This window comes from Callorhinus ursinus, unplaced genomic scaffold (assembly GCF_003265705.2).
Source record: "Callorhinus ursinus isolate GAN/ISIS: 27379988/994484 unplaced genomic scaffold, GSC_fseal_2.0 scaffold58, whole genome shotgun sequence".
Taxonomy (NCBI): domain Eukaryota; kingdom Metazoa; phylum Chordata; class Mammalia; order Carnivora; family Otariidae; genus Callorhinus; species Callorhinus ursinus.
Genome location: NW_027397120.1, coordinates 7,593,119 through 7,616,836, shown reverse-complemented (window position 1 = coordinate 7,616,836; position 23,718 = coordinate 7,593,119). Strand labels below are relative to the sequence as shown.

The 23,718-nt window shown below is 38.9% G+C and overlaps 1 protein-coding gene across 6 annotated transcripts in view; it reads left to right on the top strand.

Moving 5' to 3' along the window:
- Positions 1 to 23,718, top strand: part of ZRANB1 (zinc finger RANBP2-type containing 1) — a 65,909-nt gene that overhangs the window by 9,245 nt on the left and 32,946 nt on the right. For 2 of the 6 annotated variants that reach the window (XM_025880095.2, XM_025880094.2), the window contains exon 1: positions 15,671 to 15,804. The exons of 1 other annotated variant lie outside the window; for it this stretch is intronic. Coding sequence is in view for 3 of the 5 variants with exons in the window: in XM_073884717.1 (XP_073740818.1) it covers positions 13,644 to 13,684; positions 14,954 to 15,804 (892 nt within the window). In the remaining 2 variants the exon portion in view is untranslated. Of the gene's footprint in view, positions 1 to 13,569; positions 13,685 to 14,953; positions 15,805 to 23,718 lie in introns of those variants that run through there. 3 more of the 6 variants (XM_073884717.1, XM_025880092.2, XM_025880093.2) reach the window with 3 other exon arrangements.

Sequence of the window (23,718 nt, the reverse complement as noted above, 5' to 3'; positions counted from 1 at the left end):
TTGATCCAGATTTGGTCACTGGGAGCTCTTCATACTAATTTCTGTGTCTTTTTGTTTTTTTAATTTAAGACTTTAGGTGTGACTGTATTTCAAATTTGGTTTTATTTTTTAGAAACAGCTTTAGGTTCAAACCAAAAGTTACTGTGGCCTTTTTAAAACTATCATTCTTTGAGAGCTGATTTTTTTTTTTAAAGAAAATGTTTCCTGTGTATTAGTGACTTAAAAAGAAACATTAAGCAGATTTTTAAAAATAGACTTTATTTTTAGAGCGGTATAGGTTCATAGCAAAATTGAGCAGAAAGTATAGAGAGTTCTCCTATATCCCTTGCCCCAACACATGCATAGCCTTCCCCAGTATCAATCACAACAGAGTGGTACATTTGTTACAGTTGATGAATTATCATCAACCAGACTCCATAGTTTACGTTAAGGTTCACTCTTAGTGTTGTCATTCTATATATGTCAAAACCCATAGAATGTACAAGTATCCACCATTATAGTGTCATACAGCATATTTTTACAACCCTAAAAATCCTCTTTGCGCTGCCTGTACATTCTCCCCTCCCCACAACCCCTGGCAACCACTGATCTTTTTACTCCTTGGTTTTGCTTTTTCTAGAGTATCATGTAGTTGGAATTACACAGTATATAGCCATTTCATATTGGCGTCTTTCACTTAGTAATAGGCATTTAAGGTTCCTCTGTGTCTTTTTAAGGCTTGATCCCTCACTTGTTTTTAGTGCTGAATAGTATTTCATCGTACCACAGTTTATCCATTCACCTCAGATCATGTGTCGCACCTACTGAAGGACATCTTGGTTGCTTGCAAGTTTTGGCAATTACGAATAACATCTGTATGCAGACTTTTGTGTGGACATAAGTTTTCAGCTGCTTTGGGTAAATACCAAGGTGCACAGTTGCTGGATTGTATGGTAAGAGCATGTGTAGTTTTGTAAATGCTCAAACACTGTTCCTAAGTGGCTATACTATTTTGCATTCCCATCAGTAATGAATGAGAGGTCTTGTTGCTCTATGTCCTTGCTAGCATTTGGGGTTATCAGTGTTCTGGATTTTGGTCGTTCTGATAGGTGTGTAATGGTCCCTAATTGTTATTTTAATTTGCAGTTTCCTCTTGACATAGGATGTTGAACATTTTTTTCATGTGTTTATTGGCCATCTGTAGATGTTCCTTGGTGAGGTTTGTCTGTTTAGATTTTTTGCCCATGTTTTAATTGGATTGTTTGTTATTGTTAAGGTTCAAGAGTTCTTTGTATATTTTGGATAACAGTCCTGTAGCAGATAGGGCTTTTGCAAATATTTTCTCCTATTTTCTGGCTTATCTTTTCATTCCCTTGACAGTGTGTTTTGCAGAGTGGAAGTTTTTAACTGTAATAAGAAGTACTTCAGAAAGTATTTTTCATGGTATTTTATCTAAAAAGTCATTGCCATAGCTAAGGTCATCTAGATATCCTTTTATTTTGTCTTCTAGGAATTTTATAGTTCTTCATTTTACGTTTAGGTCTGTGATCCATTTTGAGTGAATTTTTGTGAAGGATGTGAGGTCTGTGTCTAGGGTAAATTCTTTGCATATGGGTGTCTAGTTGTTCCAGTGCCATTTTTTTTTTTTTAAAGACATCTTTTCTCCATTGTGTTGCCTTTACTCCTTTGTCAAAGATCAGTTGACTATATTTGTAGGTCTCTTTCTGGGCTCTGTTCTATCCCATTGACTTGTCTATTTTGCAAATAACACACTGTCTTGATTATTGTAGCTTTATAGTAAGTTTTGAAGTTAGGGGTATCAGTTCTCAGACTTTGTTTTTTTTTTCTTCAGTACTTTGTTGGCTATTCTGGAAATTATGGTTCTCCATATAAACTTAGAATTGCTTTGTTGATACCCACAGAATAACTTCCCGGCGTTTTGATTGGGATTGCATTGGATCTCTTGATGAAGTTGGGAAGAAGTGAGATTTTGACAGTTTTGAGTCTGCCCTTCCATGAACATGGAATAATAATCCATTTATTTAGTTCCTCTTTGATTTCTTTCATCAGAGTTTTATAGTTTTTCTCATATAGGTCTTGTATGTGTTTTGTTAGATTTATACCCAAGTATTTCACTTTTGGGGGTGCTAGTGTAAATGGTGATAATGTTTTTAATTTCAAATTCCGTTTGTTCATTGTGTTATATAGGAAAGCAATTGACTTTTGTATATTAACCTTGTATCCTGCAACCTTGTTATAATCACTTATTAGCTCTAGGCGTCATTTTGTTGATTTTTTGGGGTTTTCTATGTAGATAGTCCTATCATCTCTCAATAAAGACAGTTTTATTTTTCTTCCCAATTTGTGTACTTTTTAAAATTTTCTTCTACAGCATTAGCTAGAATTTCCAATTTGATGTTAAAAGGAATGGGGAGAGGGAACATTTTGCCTTATTACTGATCTTAGTAGAAAAGTTTCTAGTTTTTCACCATTAAATATGATGTTAGCTGTAGTTTTTTTGTATATGCTCTTTACCATGTTGGGGAAGTTCCCCTCTGTTTCTAGTTTGCTGAGAGTTTACCCCCTGCTCCATGAATGGGTGTTTGATTTTGTCAAATGCCTTTTCTGCATGTATTTGTGTGATCTTGTGGTTTTTTTCTTTTTCAGTGTGTTGATATGAAGGATTACATTAATTGATTTTTTGAACATTGAACTAGCCTTGCATATCTGGGATAAACCCCACTTGCTTGTGGTATATAATTCTTTTTATACATTGTTGGATTTGATTTGCCAATATTTTCTTGAGGATTTTTGCATCTTTGTTCATGAGAGACATTGAAAAGACAGGTTTTTATCACTTTTTAACTTTTAGTTTTCTGAAGTGTGATATTCACCTGTGCAAGTTTAAGATGAAATAAACTTTGGTTCATAATTTGATAGATTTTCTCTTATTTTATGAACTGTACCTGCAAGTTGTAGAAAGAGGCTGTATTTGTAAGTTTTCTAAATGTTTTAACATTGCTTCTCAAACACAAATGTTTTATTTATTATTAGACTCAATAGTCATAAAATTATCCTGTAAAATTACTACAGAATTTTGAAAATGCTTGCTGTCAATTTTTCTACAGACCAGTAAACAGTTTGTGGACTATCACAGGCTCCTGGACCGTGGTTTGAGTAGCAGTCTGAATATTACACAGTGTACTGCTTCTTGCTCCTTTTCTTTTTTTTTTTAAGATTTTATTATTTCAGAGAGCACGAGCGTGGGGGGTGGGGGCAGAGGGAGAGAGAGAATCTTAAGCAGATTCCATGCTGAGTACAGAGACCGACAAGAGGCTCCTTCCCAAGACCCTGAGATCACAGCCCGAGCTGAAACCAAGAGTCCACCGCTTAAGTGACTGTGCCACCCAGGAGCTCCTCCTGCTCTTTTTCTAATAGTCTGAGCCTTAATTCTCAGTCTTGAGCAGCATTTGTTACTTTCCTAATAGATTGAAAAATTTTTCATTATGAAAAGCTTCCAGCACATATACACATATATATGGACTAGAAAAATGAATTCTCATGTATCTGTCATTTATGTTCCTCCTACTTCCAGTGGAGTATTTTAAAGCAAATTCTAGACATTTTACAGCACTGTAAATATTTTCAGTAAAAGAAAAGGACTCTTTTTTTTCTTTTTTTTTAAAGAAAGGGGGGGCGGTGAGAGGCAGACGAGAGACAGAGAGCGAACCTTAAGCAGGCTCCATGCCCAGTGCTGAGCCTGATCTTGATCTCACAAACCTGAGATCTTGACCTGATCCGAATTCAAGAGTTGGACACTTAAACTAACTGAGCCACTCAGCCGCCCTGAAAAGGACTTGTTTTTTTTTTTTAAGATTTTATTTATTTATTTGAGAGAGGGAGAGAGAAAGCATGAGAAGGGGGAGGGTCAGAGGGAGAAGCAGAGTGGGGAGCCCGATGTGGGACTTGAGCCTGGGACTCCAGGATCATGACCTGAGCTGAAGGCAAGATGGTTAACCGACTGGGCCACCCAGGCGCCCTGGAAAGGACTGTTTTAAGAGCATAGGTACCACGCTGTTAATCACACCTTAAAATTTTAATAATTTCTTAATAACAAATCAGTGTTCAAGTTAATTTTTAACATGTATTTAAATTTTAATACACACCCCCCCACACAGGAATTTGCTGATTGCATCTCCATGGAATCAGTTCTATCCCCTATAATCCTGTAAACCGGTAATTAGATCTGGAAGCTTGATCTTATTCAGGTTTGATAACTATTATTATTTGGCACAAGTAATTCATAGGTGGTATATGATGAATGTTTGATGGCTTTATTTTAAGAATAAATTTTTGATACTGCTTACATCTATTAAGTGATCATTAACTTAGTATATATTTTAAAAATTGGGCTTGCCTACCAGAACTTAATAACAGATGGAGCAGGGAAAAGTTAAGAAAATTCTTCATTATTTCTGGAAATAGAGTATTTGCAAAATAAATTCAGTAAACAAGATTTGAAAGTGAGTCTTTACATAGAAGAATATTGATACTCTTTGATAGTTACAGTTTAGTTTGTGGGATGGAGATTCTTGAGATTATCTTAATTTATTTTTTTTAACAAGTGAGAGAGTTGAGGCTCTAAGATAAAATTGACTTACTTGCTATCTCACGGTCTTTGCTTTCCTGTAAAAAAGGGGCATGTATGTATAGGCGCTGCAGTTCATACACATCTGTCATTTGGGGAGATCCTCCGTTTTTCGGTTGTCTAAGTGAAAATGGAAGCCTTTTCTATAATTTTAATCTACATACTGTAATTTCTTCAGTAATCTGGATTAGTGTATTAGTTTAAGGGAAGTCAGGCTGTTTTTTTAAGATTTATTTGAGAGAGAGAGAGCACTAGCGGGAGGGGCAGGGACAGCGAGAGAGAATCTCAAGCAGACTGTGGGGCTTGATCCCACGACCCTGAGATCATGACCCGAGCCAAAAGCAAGAGTCAGGATGCTCAAGTGTGCCACCCGGATGCCCCCAGTCTGGCTTTAATAATATTTTCTTTCTCAGGGATTAAATAAAATAAAAAAAAAACAAAACAAAAAATAAAAAAATAAAAAATCCCTTAAGGTATTTTATAGTAGAGAACCGTGGTGAATATTCCCAGGTTGTTTTTTTTTCCCTACTCAATTTTAGATGCTAAATTTAGTATTATCTTTTTTTTTAAATTTTATTTATTTATTTGACAGAGACACAGTGAGAGAGGGAACACAAGCAGGGGGAGAGGGAGAGGGAGAAGCAGGCTTCCCACGGAGCAGGGAGCCCAACGCGGGGCTCGATCCCAAGACTGGGATCATGACCTGAGCCGAAGGCACCCGCTTAACAACTGAGCCATGCAGATGCCCCAGTATGTCTTGTTTTATAAATAACTTTTTTTTTTTTAAAAGAGAGGGAGGTGGGGGAGGGGCAGAGGGGGAGAGGGAGAGAGAGTCCCAAGCAGGGCTCAGTCTCACGACCCTGAGATCATGACCTAGCCAAAATCAAGAGTCAGACGCTTAACTGACTGAGCCATCCAGGTAGGTACCCCTTATAAATAATTTTTTAAGGTCTTGCTTATTGCTCAACTTTTTAAAGATTTTGTAGTACTCAATCTAGATATGCTGTGGGAATATTCTCTGTAATTTTATTTATTTATTTAATTTAAAGATTTTATTTATTTGAGAGAGAAAGCAAGAAAGAGCACGCAAGCAGAGGCAGAGGCAGGGGGAGAAGCCAACTCCTGGCTGAGCAGGGAGCCTGATGTGGAACTCGATCCCCAGGACCCTGGGATCGTGACCTGAGCCGAAGGCAGACGCTTAATGACTGAGCCACCCAGGCGCCCAATTCTGTGTAATTTTATTTTATTTTTTTATTTTTATTTTTGATTTTATTTATTTGAGAGAAAGAAAGGGAGCACATGAGAGGGGGGAGGGTCAGAGGGAGAAGCAGACTCCCTGCTGAGCAGGGAGCCCGATGTGGGACTCGATCCCGGGACTCCAGGATCATGACCTGGGCCAGAGGCAGACGCTTAACCAGCTGAGCCACCCAGGTGCCCCCAATTCTGTGTAATTTTAAAAAGCAAAAATTTGAGCAAAATGTGTGTTAAATAAGTTTTTCTAAGTTTTCTCATTTAAATATAATCTGTCATAGTCATCTAAGAAGGGACTGCTTAGTGAGAAACTCATTGCCGTTCGTTAATAGTCCAGATTCTGGATTATTGGAATAAGTGACTATGGGCTGCAGTATAAATGTGTATTTATTATGTAATGTGTATAGTACCAACTTTGGAGCCAGAATCCCTGGCTGTGCCACTTAGTAGCTTTGTGACTTTGGGCAAGTTTCATAACTTCTCTGTTCCTGTTTCCAGTTTTTAAAATTGGAGACAATACTAGTACCTGTTTCATAGGGTTCTGAGGATTAAAGTAGTTAATGTATATGCACAGTGCTTAGAACATGTGTAGCATGCTGTAAATGCTTAAGTTTTAGCTGTTTTCTTAGTTGGACAAGGCTGATCCCAACAAAATTGTGAGGAAGACAGAGTTGGCTTAGGCCTTCATCCATCTCTAATGACTGGGTGAGCAGTGCCGTTAGCCTTCGGCCATCTTTGGCGCTCCTTCCCAGGTTGCCCTTTGCTCAGCCTTTGCTTGTTCTCCTTGTCCCTGCAGTGTAAACCTAAATTACAAAATCCCCATCCTATTTTCCTGTTAGTCATTACACTAGGAATCCTGAGAAAAATGATTGAGTTGAATGACTTTACATTATTAATAAATAACATTTGTGAATGGGTTTATAAAATAAGTTTTTTTTTCTTTTTAAGATGTCATTTTTAAGTAATCTCTACACCTACCTTGGGGCTTGAACTCACAACCCTGAGATCAAGAGTCACATGCTCTACTGACTGAGTCAGCCAGGCACCCCATATAAATAAGTGTTTTAATTAAAATAACTTTAGTGGATTGGAAGTTAGGGAAAATAACAAATTTGAGCAAAGTTGAAGCATTGGGAAAAATATATGGTAGCTCTGAGTTGGTTTTGCCTTGGAATATTTCATCCATTTGGTTTCCTCTGCTTTTCACATCCCTCCCCTCTCTCTTTCTTTCTCTCTCTCTTTCAAAGATTTTATTTTTTTATTTTTAAGATTTTATTTATTTGACACAGAGAGAGACAGCGAGAGAGGGGACACAAGCAGGGGGAGTGGGAGAGGGAGAAGCAGGGTTCGCTCTGAGTGGGGAGCCTGATATGGGGCTCGATCCTAGGACCCTGGGATCATGACCCGAGCCGAAGGCAAACACTTAACGACTGAGCCACCCAGGCGCCCCTCAAAGATTTTATTTATCAGAGAGAGAGAGCACTAACAGGAGGGAGGGGCAGAGGAAGAGAGAGAAGCATACTCCCCGCTGAGCAGGGAGCCCAATATGGGCTTGATCCCAGGATCCTGGGATCATGACCTTAGCGTGACATGAGCCGAAGACAGCCGCTTAACCAGCTGAGCCACCCAGGCGCCCCTATCTTTTTCTTTCTTTTACATCAGAACTCACTGATTATCTAAAAGTTCCAAGTTTGTACTCCTCCTTTCTCGAAATATCACACAAAAAGCATCCATAGTGTTTGGCAAAAAGATGGCCTTTAGTTGGGCTTAGGTATAGTAATGACTCTTGGTTTCTATGGATACTTTGTTAATTGGGATTGATGTGTTTAGTATGAACAGAGAATAGATAGGATAGTGAAAGAATCAAATTCTGAATGAGGTAGCATCTTTATAGTTCTTACAAATGTTATTTTTTAAATGCTGGGTTGATAATGCACTCTTGGAGCTAACCCACTTCCATTCATGTTTAAGAAAACCATTGTCATGTTTCATCTGATTAGATGCCCTGAGCATTGTAGACCTTTGGTAACTTCTGTAGGTTGTTAGGTTACATTCGTTTTGTTTGGGATTATAATAGGGTGTGCATGATTGACTTGTGAAGTCTCTGAAACTGTCCAAATGAACCATGCTGAAATGGGTGGTATGGTAGTTAAGGATACATGCATGTGTATATGTATGTATGTATAGGTGTATGTGTATAGGTTGTGTATATATGTATATGTAGTGTGTATATATGTATGTGTATATGTGTAGGAACTGAAGAATATAGAGGAAGTAGGCAAGATTACAGATAAAGCCCTAGTACATATTTAAAGAGGTAGAATTCCTCTTGAAAAGAGTGGAGTGTGGGGTATGGGGTACTTGGGTGGCTTAGTTGGTTAAGCGACTGCCTTTGGCTCAGGTCATGATCTCAGGGTCCTGGGATCGAACTCCCCGCCAGGCTCCCTGCAGAGTGGAGAGTCTGCTTCTCCTGCTGCCCCTCCACCCTGCTTGTGCACACGCTCGCTCGCTCTCTCTCAAGTAAATAAATCTTAAAAAAAAATAGGGAGTAGATTAAAAGAAAGAGCATTTTATTGTTTTGTGCAAGAGTTTTAACATATTGTAAATTTTTTTTTTTTTTTTAAGATTTTATTTGTCAGAGAGCTAGAGCGAGAACAAGCAGGGGAAGCTGCAGGCAGACAGGGAAGCAGGCTCCCTGCTGAGCAGGAAGCCCGATGAGGGACTCAATCCCTGGGATCATGACCTGAGCTGAAGGCAGATGCTCAACTGACTGAGCCACCCAGGTGTCCTGACATAGGGTAAATTTTTGTGTCCATAGATCTAATCAATGGATTGCTAAGTAGTTTGAAAGAAAAACTATTAGAATTTTGTAGCTTTCATTACAGTTCTTCCTGATTCTGCAATGTTCACATATTAAAATGTAAACTTTATATTCTTTGTTATATTTCAGGGACTTAGGTTTGGTTGGAATGAAGTTAGATGTACTTAGTTGTATGGGTAATTGGCTCAGTTAATCAGGTGCAGTGCTAGTAAGATCATGGTCACCGTGGCAGGTGTTATTTAATTTTGTTATTTTAACTGAATTTACTTTGTCCAGCTTGTCCACAAATTTTTGGGAAGGGACCTGAGCAAGTATGTTTAATAAAGTAAGTTATGTAGATAACTATGATCTCTCTATAGGAGGAAGGGCAGCACATTTTTGAGATCTGATTCCTTTTTTTTTTTTTTTGAGATTTTATTTGACACAGAGAGCACAAGCAGGGGGAGCAGCAGAAGGAGAGGGGGAAGCAGGGAGCCTGACACGGGCTTGATCCCAGGACCCTGGGATCATGACCTGAGCCAAAGGCAGATGCTTAACCCACTGAGCCACCCAGACACCCCTTGAGATCTGATTCTTGATTACTTTTTACAAAATTTCACATAGATTTAGTACTTTCAGAGGGTATTTAATGATCGTAAAAGTTTTTGTGACCTTTATAGGACACAAAGGACTTGTGTCCTTTACATTGCAGGACTTGAACAATTAACCAGCTCATGAGTGCCTACGGTTTGGTACCTAGTTGTTAGTGGTGGACGTTGTCTGCTGAGGTCTTGCCACAGGAGTGGATCCCGTCCTCTAAAATTTCTTTTTGCCTGAGATTGCTTTAAGCTCCACTCCTGTCTTTTCAGTACTCTCAGTGTGGTCTGTTCTGTGGATTTTACTAAACATAGGGCTGGCCCACATTCCATGCCACTTGATGCCCTGAGCCACAGTTTGTTTTTGTTTTTGTTTTTGTTTTTAATTATTTGAGAGAGAGAATGTGTGCATGCGCACTGAGCAAGCACAGGGGTGGGGAGGGCAGAGGGGGAGAGAGAGAGAGAGAGTAACTTAAGCGGACTCCATGCTGCTCGTGGAGCCTGATGTGGGGCCTGATCCCATGACCCTGAGATCATGACCTGAGCCAAAACCAAGAGTCTGCCCCTTAACAGACTGCGCTGCCCAGGCGCCCTTGAGCCGCAGTTTTCGAAAGCTTGGCTACCTGATTGAAAACTGAGAATACAGGAAACACACACACGCAAATCAATATTCTGGAGATTAGCCCCAGGAGGAAATACAGTTAGTGCCAAATGCCAGTAGAAGTGTGGTGGTTTGGAGTGTAGTTGAAGTGATTTGGAAAAAACTCATGAGAGAGATGAGACTTGAACTGAGCTTTAAAGAAGGGATGGGATTGGCCACAAGTTGAACATGTGCATCTGTTATGCTTGTGTTTGTAAAGGTAGTGCCTATCATTTGGGTGGGGTGGGGGTGGTACGTGCATGAGGCTGGGGTATGTGTGAGGTGTTTGGGAGCGAATCTGTGAGGTGGGTGTTGTGTGCGACTACTGGAAGGAGTTGGGAGTTCATTCAGTTGCAGAATTGCGTCGGAAAGAGTGCCTTGCTATTAGGAGGATTTTTCTGGTAACAGTAAGCTGGGTGGATTTAGAAAGGGAAGGCGCTTAGAAGGCTATTAGAGTAGTTCTGACCTGAACTGAGAAGGGTTGATGGCAGTGGGAAATGGGAAGAAAGGAACTGATTGGACAGAAACCACCAGAGAGACTCTGGTGGGGGGAAAGGCAAAATCCAAAGGATTCTGCATTTCTGTGCTGGGTGCAGAGGTCCTCATGGTGTCCTTAATGGGTACAGGAGAAGTCAGGATTAAGAGTTTGCTGTGAGAGGAAGAGGAGAGGTTTAATGTGGGATGTGATAAGGTATTGGAGCCCTGAAATGAGGTCAGATTTATGGATAGAGGGTTCACTGTACCATCAATCTTCAGGATCTTGCTCAAGGCCAGTTGTTCTTTCTATTGACTGTTGTGAGGAAGGACAGTGGTGTAGAAAGATGTGGAGGAGAAAAGGGAATAACTGTGTGGGATTTTTGGCTTAAGAGTTAAGTAGTACTTTTTATATATCAATATTACAGTTCAGAATTACCATATGATGGTGTAACAGAAACTGAAAATTCAGCATGCTTGGAATAACCTAATTTTAACTTTCATCTGTGTTCCCCTAAGATGCTTTCTGAGCATTTATAAATTTCCATAGATTTATGTTAATATTTATATCAACAATTTATATTGAGTTAATATTTATATTACTGAATACAGACTCATATTTAATAAAGCTAATACGAAACCTTAGGGACTGCTATTAGTCCTTTGTTTGGACGACTTAAACATTTGAAACTAATTGGCAAATGGGCTTCTCTGTTTCTTTCCTTTTTTTTTTTTTTGAAGATTTATTTATTTGAGTGAGAGAGCATGCACAGCAGGAGGAGGGAGGGAGGGAGAAGCAGACTCCCCACTGAGCAGGGAAGCCTGATCTGGGGCTCTCTCCCAGGACCCTGAGATCACATCCTGAGCCATTAGCAGACGCAACCAACTGAGCCACCCAGGCACCCTGCTTCTCTCTTAAAGAGTTTATACATGATGAGGATTATTTCACATCTCCAGTTTTTTTTTCCATAGGGTTTTAGTAGGTGGTTGGGAGAAGTTGTAGAGTAGCTACAATTTTGAGGAATTGCCTTTAATAGAGATCTATTTCTTCTACAGTGTTTAGTAATGCTTCACAAATATGACCATGGTCTAATTAATTATTAAGCATGACAATATAAAAAATGTTCAGTTGCTAGCCTCTGTTTTCCCCTGATCATTAATCCATATACCATAATACTTGCGCTTTTATTATTATTTCAAGTGGGAAGTATATAATCAAAAGCATTGATCAGTTTAGAACTGCTTGATATACTTGGAGACATTATTCAGTCTGTCTACAGGTAGAGCTTGATGCACAAATGGATTCATGGATTCTTTGGTCCACAGGATGGGAATTGCTGGTATTGCATTCGAACCAAGGAATATTTGTTTGAAGAGTAGAAATTGTGTCTGGTTCTCCTTAAAGAGGGTCCAGATTGTGCAGATTTTATTTTTGCTTTTATATTGTACCAATTAATTGAAGTATGATTCATTGGATAGAATTTAGAAGTCTGTTACATGTAAAATTAGACTTGTAAATTAAATTTACTTGGGTATATGACTGTATGTTAACTTAAGAGATATTTAGTAACAGTTTTATTTCAGTGTATAATAGTAATTCTCAGAGCTGGTTGCTATTAAACATAATTTTATGTTTTTGGGGGGATTTTTGACAACTGGAAGAAAACGTGTGCTTAGTGTTAATTTCATCTCAATAATGCAAAAGCATATAGTTGAGCCAAAGTTATCTTTACTCTTCCATTCCATTTACTGATTACAGCAGGTACAAATGGCTCTCTCAGATAATCCTCTCCAATGAGTTTTAGTTTTCAGTTACTAAAAAACGGTATTTCTACAAAGTCTTAATTTCCCATAGAGTTGATACTGTATACATCATTGTTTAATATAATGCACTTGCCTTAAAACTTTGGAGCATGGTTTTGGTATTGCTTAGTTACCTGGATTTTTTTTTTTTTTAAGATTTATTTATTTATTTATTTGAGAGAGAAAGAGAAAGCACATGAGGGGGGGGAGGGTCAGAGGGAGAAGCAGACTCCCCGCTGAGCAGGGAGCCGGATGCGGGACTCGATCCAGGGACTCCAGGATCATGACCTGAGCTGAAGGCAGTCGCCCAACCAACTGAGCCACCCAGGCACCCAGTTACCTGGATTTTTAAAGAGGGAGGCTATTTACCAGGCATATACGACAATGATTCTATTTTTTTATAGTAGTTTTTTTTTTTTTTTTTGGTCTTTTGTCACACGTGGACATTTAAACATGTGCTGGCACATTAGTTCCATGAAGATTAGCTAAGATAATGTAAGGTCACAAGCTGTTTAGTTGGGCCTGTAAACATATCAAAGTAAGACTTACTGAAGCAAGCATGATGTTTTGAATGTGAATATTTTAAATGAAATACTGAAATTACTTATAGTAGCCCTGGATGTATATTCATTATGTCATTTGTTCTTGTCATAAGTTTCTACTTGATCATGTTTTTTTCCAATAGCACAAGCAACTTATTTATATTTCATTCCTGAGAAACTAAAGGAAGAAACTGCCTAATGAATATGAAAATTGCCATTAAATTAGATTGTCCATTTTATGGATGCTTATATGATTATAGTTCCTTGCTCTTCAACACACTTTTGGACTGGTGTTAAGAGTGTGTGTAATCCATATGTACAAACTAAATTTCAAAATCTAAGCAATATAAATATAAATAACCTGGGTTAGGGAAAAAATACAGTTGCTGAAGGAGAAAAAGACTTCAGGCTAAATACAAGCCGTATTTATTTTTTGCTTTTTCTACTTCCTTGGTTTACACCATCTTTTTCTTTTCAGTAATAACAAGTAATATGGGTAGGAACTGACTTAACACTACTAACTTAATATTAACAATGCCATTAGTGAATATACACACATGTTTAAGGCTTTAGAGAAAAGTGTCTTTCCCGTGTCATGACCAGCCCAATCAGCTAATTTTATTGTTAAATAAATTTAATTTATTAAAGTGCTAAATACAGTAGTCCATTATTAAAAGAAACGAGTAGGATTAAAATAAAGGCTTTTTTAAAAAAATAAATACTTCTGGATAAAGTAGCAGGCTTCAAGTGAAACTCAGTTTTGGTTTCCTTTACAGGACTAGCTATTCACAGTCAGAACCACTTAGCACGCTTTGCCCGTAGAGTCTACTGAGGAAGTCAGAATCTGAGCCAGGATGAAGACTGAATCTTGTCTTTGGTCTGATTTATAAATCATACTTTTATTCTGACCATGTGCAAGGTGGAGGTTATAGCATGGAAACTAAAACCTTAGTGTGATTTTTATTTTGGCTAATAAATTATAGCCTTTCTTGTAGTGAATTTGTCCTCTTAACGGAGTTCACAGTATAAATGGAGTGAGGACTTGGCGGACAGAGGCACAATAATACACATACAAAGCCAAAAATTGAGCTTTTCAGGTCAGGAAAAATCTCTGTGAAAGGGAGGCAAAAGCTTCTCTTTACTCTGCCTAGGATTTTTCACTTTTCTGGTTAAAAATAGGTGGCAGGATGATATTTAGTTGAGAAGGGATATAAGAAAATGGCTTTAGTGGCTGCCATTAAAAAAAGTAATTATTAAATTTGCTGTGGAAGTTACTTCATAAATTAGTTGGCATTAAATCATGAAGTCTTCATTTTAGTGTGGTGTTAGTAATAAGCCCAGGGAAGAATCCTAGGAACCTTTTTAAATATTGAATGTGTTTAGTATGAATTGAATTTTGAGTATGTTTTAAATATTGAATATTTTTCATATAAGTTTGAATATTCAAAATTATATTGGCATGAACATGCTAGTAGTTATCTTAGGGACATTCCGGCGATTTTATTGTGCCAATAGGTGATGTACAGTTATTTTTTTTGTGCTCCAGACAGAACTAGATTTTGACGGTGTAGGCTATCAAGGAACTTAATCTGTATTTCAGTGTTATTTTCTGATTGTAAGGATTACTCTTCAACATTTTTCTTTTCTCCTGTGCTTATTAAGAGCAGTGGATAAGTAGTACCTTTAAGCTGCTTTTTCTTCCTTAGCAAAAATGATAGAATTGACTTTGTTTGATCTGAATTCTTCAGTAAATCAAACAGAACGATACTGTACCTAGAGAGCATAAGAATCTAAGTTGTTCATAATTTGAGAATGGTTATGTGTTTATTTGGTTTGTGTTCTTTCCCTTCTCTTTGAATCTTAACTGTTGGTTACTTTTCTAAATTGATGGTGATGACCTGGCTTAAATTAAACATTTCTATTAGCGGCTTCTCTGTTTTAACTTGCTTCTGTCTTAGAACAAACGTCCCTTTATCTCCTGCTTATCTCTTTTGCATTCTAAAGTACAATTTCATTAAATCCCTGAGGTCTAAGATTTTTTCTTTGGGAGCTTATCTCTGGTGTCTCTAATGGAAAGTGGAAAAATAAGGATAGTTCATTGCTAAATCTTACAGGCTTCTTTTGAGAGATTTATATTTTACAAGTTGAAGGGTACTTTTGGGGCACAGAGATGGAATTATGTAGTTACTGTTTTAATAACCATGTCCTAATTATTTATAGCTTCCTGCCTGACATAACTCACTTCAAGAAGAGCACAATGTCAGAACGTGGAATTAAGTGGGCTTGTGAATATTGTACGTATGAAAACTGGCCATCTGCGATCAAGTGTACTATGTGTCGCGCCCAAAGACCAAGTGGAACAATTATTACAGAAGATCCATTTAAAAGTGGTTCAAGTGATGTTGGTAGAGATTGGGATCCTTCTAGCACTGAAGGAGGAAGTAGTCCTTTGATATGTCCAGACTCTAGTGCAAGACCCAGGGTTAAGTCTTCGTACAGCATGGAAAACGCAAATAAATGGTCATGCCATATGTGTACCTATTTGAACTGGCCAAGAGCAATCAGATGTACCCAGTGCTTATCCCAGCGTAGGACCAGGAGTCCCACAGAATCTCCTCAATCCTCAGGATCTGGTTCAAGACCAGTTGCTTTTTCTCTTGATCCTTGCGAGGAATACAATGATAGAAATAAACCGAACACAAGGACCCAGCATTGGACTTGTTCTATTTGCACATATGAAAACTGGGCCAAGGCTAAAAAATGTGTTGTTTGCGATCATCCCAGGCCTAATAATATTGAAGCAATAGAGTTGGCAGAGACTGAAGAGGCCTCTTCAATAATAAATGAGCAAGACCGAGCTCGGTGGAGGGGAAGCTGCAGCAGTGGGAATAGCCAAAGAAGATCGCCTCCCACTATGAAACGGGACTCTGAAATGAAAATGGATTTTCAGAGGATTGAATTGGCTGGTGCTGTTGGCAGCAAGGAGGAACTTGAAGTGGACTTTAAAAAACTAAAACAAATTAAAAACAGGATGAAAAAGACTGATTGGCTATTCCTCAATGCTTGTGTGGGTAAGTTTCTGCATTTTTTGAATGGGATGGGAAAAGGTATTAAAAATGACATGAAAGATCTAAGCAGGGTCAATATTATTTAGCATTTCGATCATTCAGCATGATAGCTGTACTCCCACTATGCATGCATGAGAATCTCTGTATTTGTGATTTTGTTATAACTTTGTTCTAAATTGCCTCCATTTCATTGTGTGTCTTTCCATCATTAGGGAGAAAAACTTTTTAAGTTAAAGCAAAGTTTTTTACACATCAGTAGGAGAAAAATATACCTGGAGTTTAAAGCTGCTCCTCTATTTATTGTAACAGGATGTGACTGAGGAACACCAGCTGCTGCTTCAGAGTGTTTGTAAACAGTGTGAGCATCTTGTGATGATAGACGCTTTAGTCAGATGTTAAAAATATCACAAAAATGTGACTCCAAGAAGTTGAACAAACATAATACTGACCTTGAAAATGCAGATGTTAATTTAACGTGAATGTCATATAATTAATATTTGCACATTTTATGAAACTGATTTCATGTAGCCAGCTGAATTCCACATTTCAAATTATGATTTGTATATTTTGTGGTATTAGTGCTTCCTAAAGAAATTTTGGATATTGGTCCCAGTTACCGATTCAGACCTGTCGAAGGACCAGGACATGTTGTGAGAGCAGGGTTTTCTCTAGTTAGACCTTGTGAGGTTAATATTTGTGATGTAATTCACAAAAGGAGTTACTGGACTCCCTGTGCTTTTTTGTTTCTTTTTGAGTAGGTTAGCTTTTTGAATTTTATGATTTAAATTATTTGGATGGGGTGCTTACCTTGACATTTTGTTTTGTAAAGAAAATTTTTGTGAAGGATAATTTGGAGTGACTACTCAAGTTAAATATTGTGTGGAACAATAGCTAAGCCTTAAATATAGCTTAGCTGTATGTGTATGTTTTTTTTCCCAGTATGAATTTCTTTTGTTTATCCTCCTGAATATAGCTCCAAGAACGGAAGACATAACTGTATGAACTTGTAAGTCCTAAGCGTAGATTTCAAGAAATCTTGAGTTTTTTATTTTAGTTTTGTTCCGGCAAAAAGAATGTACAAGGTGAGTCCTTCTGAACACCAAAACACAGTAGGCACTTAGTAACTCTTGGCTCCAATTTTCTTGAGGACTAGGGATGAAAGCACACTGAGCCATTTTAGGCTATCTGTGTTTTTCCATTTCATCCCATTGATTTTTTTTTTTCCTCTCAAGTTGGGGTACCCTATGTGGTATAATTTTCTTTCTTTTTTTTTTTTAAAGGAGGTACAAAGAGTTTTATTTATTTTATTGACGCCAAAGTTGCAACATAAAATTCACCATTTTGAACGTGAACAAATCAGTGTCATTTAGTGCATTCAGAGTGTTGTGCAACCACCATCTGTCTGGTGCTAAAACATTTTATCACCCCAAAAGGAAACCCTGTACCATTAAGCAGTTACTCTACCTCCTCTCCTCTCCCAAGTCTGTCTCTGTGGATTTACCTATTCTGGATATTCCATATACAAGTGGAATCTTATGTGACCTTTTGTATCTAGGTGTGATTGTCCTTAAATTACCTCGATGCCTTTTGGAAACTCTTAAAATCATTTTTGCAGGTGGTAATGCGCTACGCATACCTTTAGTACAAGGTCGTGTTATAGTACACATAAGTTTACAGATGGAAATGAAGTACGTTGGGACAATTACCTCTGTTGGGGTCATAGAATCCTTTAGAAGTCAGAGGTTCGTAGTTTCTTCAGGTTACTGGATCTCAGGATAAGAACTTCTACTTTGAAATATTTTCTCTTCTTGAAACACAAATTAGACCAATCAGTATAACTTTGTCTATGTGGCTGTTATTTCTTTATGACTACTCTCATTTTGTTGCACCCTTTTATTTCCACATATTCTTATTTCTTTTTTTTTTTAAAGATTTTTTTTTTTTTTTTTTTTAATTTGACAGAGAGACATAGTGAGAGAGGGAACACAAGCAGGGGGAGTGGGAGCGGGAGAAGCAGGCTTCCCGCCGAGCCGGGAGCCCGATGTGGGGCTCGATCCCAGCACCCTGGGACCATGACCTGAGCCGAAGGCAGACGCTTTACCAGCTGAGCCACCCAGGTGCCCCTCTACATATTCTTATTTCTTTTGGGATAACCATCCTTGTACCTCTTTGCGTTTTGATGGCTGTGATTTCATTTCATTTTATTTTATTTTTTATTTTTTTAAAGATTTTATTTATTTAACAGAGAGAGACACAGCGAGAGAGGTAACACAAGCAGGGGGGGAGTAGGAGAGGGAGAAGCAGGCTTCTCTGCAGAGCAGGGAGCCTGATGCAAGGCTCGATCCCAGGACCCTGGGATCATGACCTGAGCCGAAGGCAGACACTTAACGACTGAGCCACCCAGGTGCCCCTGTGATTTCATTTTAAAGGTGGAACAAAAACTCATGCCAGCAGGACCAATATTATATTTGATTTTATTTCATCTACCAAACAGTTTTGTCGTTAAGTCCCTACTCCCACTCCAGAGTTTCTAGGTTCTTAGGGCTGAGTATTAATTGTATTTAGTTCTTAGTAATGTGCATTCTGTTTTCCCTTTCAACAGATATTTTTTACTTCACCACACAATATGGTTCTGAACTGTTGTACCAATTATGACCGTGTCTTTTTTGGGTAATCCTATCCTGATTTGTAAACATCACTGAAATATGTGTAAAACATTTTTTTGTTTACCTTGTGTTGGGTTAATTAACAGAATCCCCCATGTACTGAACATTAACCTTTACTTCCCCTTTTCTGCCTGCCTTATGTTCTCCAGATTTATGGTATATTATGGCTTGTCCATGTTAGGCATTTAAGAAAATCATCTCGGGTGCCTGGGTGGCTCAGTTGGTTAAGCGACTGCCTTTGGCTCAGGTCATGATCCTGGAGTCCCTGGATCGAGTCCCGCATTGGGCTCCCTGCTCGGCGGGGAGTCTGTTTCTCCCTCTGACCCTCGCCCCATCTCATGTGCTTTCTCTCTCTCTCTCTCTAATAAATAAATAAAATCTTTAAAAAAAAATCATCTCTATCGTCCCTTTGGTAACACATTTACTAAAAAAAAAAATCATCTCTGAAGTATATACATTAAGCATAAAATATTTACTGAGTATAAAATTTATACTAAGTATAAAATGTGAGACAACCCCTTTGAAATTGGAAAAAATCTCAACCTTTGCAGATTGTTAAAATAGGATTGAGGAGGATTCAGTTGTTAAGAAGGCAAAAGTAAACTGAAGTGCCAGCAGTATTGAGCAAGTTTCTTTTTTACATGACTGTTGGGTGTAAGTTTCACCTAAGTCATTATTATTATCTTATGTGGTGAGCAGACATTGGGGACAGTGATGCCAAGACCTGACATCACTGAAAGTGGAATCTGGGGGTAGGAACCAGGATGGTAAAGGCAGAGGTGTGAATTTAAGTGTGCAGTTGTCTCTGGAATGTCTGCAGTTTGGTGCCAGGTGTTTCTGGGAGGTCATGTTGGTGCTAATCATAGACTGCCTTTCCTGCTGGATAGATCATGTCCCTAGAGAATAGGGCAGTACTACCTAACACACCATTTTAATTCTGCTATTGTATTGAATCGGTTGCCCGTTAGAAGAACGTTTTAATCTGTGACCCAGGCTGATCCCTTGAAAAGATAAACAGGGTCACATAAGAATCCCAGATTAAATCTGTGGTGATAACTTTGTGTATTTCTGAACCCTGGACTTGTGTAACCAGTCGTGTACACCACATTTTTCCTTGAATAGCTGATATTTCCATATTCTTCCCAATTCAGCGAAGCTGAAACTGAACTGGTCTCTCCCTTAAACCTATTCTTTCATAATCCCCTTTCTCCCTTGATGACAAGTTTATCATCCCACCGGCTGTGCCCACAGCCTCGGTCATCCTTGATTCTCCTTTTTCTCATTCCTTTCCGACTTGTCAGAAAATCTTACTGACTCTGCCTTCAAAATACATGGAGAATCTGTACTTCTCACTACCCTGGTCCAAACCATGATCCCCTCTGTCCTTTTTTTCTTTTACAAATTGTTCTCCACCTAGGAGCTACTCTTCTAAAACTGCTCAGAACTCTTCAGTGATTGTGTTGCTCAGAGTAAAAGCCAGAGTCCCTCAAAGACACTCTAGGCCCCTTCAGCTGTGTCCTGCACCTTCCCCCGCCCCCATTCCGCCTCCTGTCTGTTGCTCTCAGCCTCACTTACTCACTTCAGCCACTCTGGCCACCTTTCTTCTCTACAAATAAGCCTCAAACCTTTGTACTTGCTGTTTCCTCTGCCTGGAATGCTCATTTTCTGGATTGCAGGATTAGCTCATTTAGTTGCTTAAGCTCTTTGCTCAGTTGTAGCCTTCTCGTTGAGGCTTCCCGGACCGCTGTATCTACAGGTCCAGCCCTGTCCTCGTCCCCTTCCCCCGGTTTTAATTTTCTTTACAACACTTGTTACTTTCCACTTTATTATTGGTCTCTTTTCTTCCTTAGAATTTAAGCTTGGTGAGGGCCAGGAATTGTTTCCTTCACAGCTGTATCCTCGTACTTAAAATAGTGTCTGATATATAGCAGGCGTTCAGGCATTTGTTAAATCATTCAGCAAATAAGCCCTTGTGGAAACTGAGATCCGGACAAATAGACCTTTATGCTTCTTTTCTGAATTTCTAGATTTTTTACTTTCTTCCTAGCTTTCTGTATTTTTTACTTTACAAACTACCCCTGGGCTTGACCCAGTGGGAGCCAACTTGACTTCTCCCTATTAGGAGAAGAAAGGAAGTTGGTACAACAGTCTTCTTGAAAGAGGTAGGCCTCAGTTTATCACTGGGCAGTCTATGGGTACGAACAGTCTGAAGTCAGATTTCTTTACCTTAAATTTCTCTATCTTCCTGCCTTCACTGATGAATATTTGACAGTTTGATGAATATTTGATATAAAGAAAAAAAATCACGTGTTTGCTATACCTGAAGTCCTAAAGCAAATAAAATTTTTACTTGAATACTTTATATTCGTCATTGGATCTGTTGTTGCAATTTGGCATTTTGTCTCATGTCTTCAACAACAGCTGTGTCTTTCTTATGTTTGGCTTGTCCAGTGACCCTGCTAATGAAGATGGGAAGGATTTGAGATTGGGGGTCAGGGTGGTGGTGTAGGTGTAGGGGAAAAAGAATCATACATAACAAATACATGTTGAAACTGGATTTTTAAGCTGAAAATATTCATTTGCCCCATGGCAGTGGCGTTATAGGAAATGTGTGCATCAGTAATGTCTCCTGCTCTTCTCAGGCTTTGGGGTGACCTGAAGCATACACTTGTGTCCTCCCGCCCCCTTTTTTTTTTTTAAAGATTTTATTTATTTGAGAGAGAATGAGAGAGAGGGAGAGCAAGAGAGGGGGGAGGGTCAGAGGGAGAAGCAGACTTCCCACTGAGCAGGGAGCCTGATGCGGGACTCGATCCCGGGACTCCAGGATCATGACCGGAGCCGAAGGCAGTCGCTTAACCAACTGAGCCACGCAGGCGCCCTGTGTCTCCCCCCTTTTTAATTAACATATAATGTATTATTTGTTTCAGGGGTACAGGTCTGTGATTCATCAGTCTTACACAATTCACAGTGCTCACCATAGCAGATACCCTCCCCTCCCCGATGTCCGTCACCCAGCCACCCCATCCTTCCCACCCCCCCCTCCCCTCCAGTAACCCTCAGTCTGTTTCCTGAGATTAAGAGTCTCCTATGGGGGGTGCCTGGGTGGCTCAGCCGTTAAGCGTCTGCCTTCGGCTCAGGTCATGATCCCAGGGTCCTGGGATTGAGCCCCGTGTTGGGCTCCCTGCTCAGCGGGAAGCCTGCTTCTTCCTCTCCCACTCCCCCTGCTTGTGTTCCCTCTCTCGCTGTCTCTCTCTCTCTCTCTCTCTGTCAAATAAATAAATAAAATCTTAAAAAAAAAAAAAGTCTCTTATGGTTTCTTTCCCTCTCTGGTTTCGTTTGTGTCCCCTGTTGAGAATCACTGAGTTACGGGCTAAATCAGAATCTCCTTATCAGTGAGCATGCTGAAATGGAATCATGAGGATTGTAGTCTGGGGTATTCCTGAGCAAAATTTTGATGTGTCTAAAAACTTACATGATTTTTTTTTTTTTAAGATTTTATTTATTTGAGTGAGAGAAACAGTGACAAGAGAGCATGAGCAGGGAGGAGAGGGAGAAGCAGGCTCTTGGCTCAGCAGGGAATCCGGTGCAGGGCTGATGCCAGGACTCCGGGATCATGACCTGAGCGGAAGGCAGACGCTTAACTGAGCCACACAGGCGCCCCATAACTTACATGATTCTTAAAAACATAGGAAATATGTTAGAATTGACTTTTTCTTTCAGGTTGTCTGCAAGGATAGTTCTATTTGATCAAATACTTCTCTTCTCATAACTGTGTTGAAAATCAATATTTGTGGCTGTTATTTTCTGTCCTGACGCCAGTTGTGTTTTGTCCGCTTGCCTGTTTACCGTGTCCCACATAGCCACTCCAGGGCACCAGATGCAACTGTAGAAACACCTGTGACTTATATGGTGCTAAACATGTCAGAATGTGTTTGTCTGTTTGCTTTCACTAACACTCTTTTTTCATTGTATTTTTTAATTTTTAAAATTTTTTAAATTTTGTCATTTTTAACAAAAATTAGTAAGGTATAGGCTTACTACATTTAAAAATACTGTTTATTTTGGTATCATTAAGAATTGTAGCTATGAATGGTTTTTTTCAAGGAAGTAACTATTAAGGTTGTGTAAATGTTTTTCTGGAAAAACAAATGTGTTGCAAAATGTAATGTTCTAAGGTAATTTTTTTAATGGTGACTTTATTATTTAGTTTAGAGATATAGTGTGTCTGGTCAAATGAGTGTTGTACAATAATCCAAACAAAATTTTATTAACTTCGACAGAAGAAAAAGTCCTGTATAATTAGTTTTTGAGAGATGGAAATACTATGAACTGCAATAATAATAAGGTGATATATACCAAGCACAGTACCACATCAGAACAAAACAAAAGGAAATCCTTGACATAAGATGCAATGGCGATTTTACCTATTTATTAAGATGTCTTTGTGGCTGACTTTTTAACTTTAGAGGAAGCTGAGGGCATATAAATTAGTGTAAGGAAAGAAATGGAAGAGGCTTCTATTCTCTAGTTTGGTGTTCTTTGGCTTTAAAAATTAATTTGCTGCACAGAGATACCTTACTGATGACTTACTTGAAGGTACAAAACATGAAATATCTTGCAAAATATGCTATTAGGGAGAGGAGTTGGTGTGTAAAGTTGTATTTATTAGGTGCCCAAAACTGCTTGCTTTCACCCCCCCCCCCCCCCCCGGCCCAGCCTTTTCTGATTTACACAACTGATTGAAATAGTGTAACAGGCAGAGTAATGCCTTCTGGCCCCCCAAGGCATTTGAATTCTAATCCCCAGAGTATATGAATATGCTGCTTTACGTGGCAAAAGGGATCTTGCAGATGTAGTTAAATTAAGGACCCTCAAATGGAGAGAGATGGACCTCCTGTTATTTGGGTGGGCCCAGCATAATCATAAGGGTCCTTATAAACAAGAGAGAGACAGGAGAACGTGTGTCACAGAAGGAGATATGACAGTGGAGCAACAGAGGTCCTAGTGGTGCGGGGCTGTGAGCTGAGGAATGCTGGCAGCCTCTATAAGCTGGAAGAGGCAAGGCTCCCCTAGACCCTCCCCAAGGAGTACACTTTGGTTTTAGCCCAGTGAGAGCCATGTGGAACTTATGCTCTTGCCCAGATTTTAAGATAAAAGATCTGAATTGTTTTAAGCCACTAAATTTGTAGTAATTTGTTAGAGCAGCAATAGGAAATTGATATGAACAGCATTTTTTTTTTTTTAATTACAA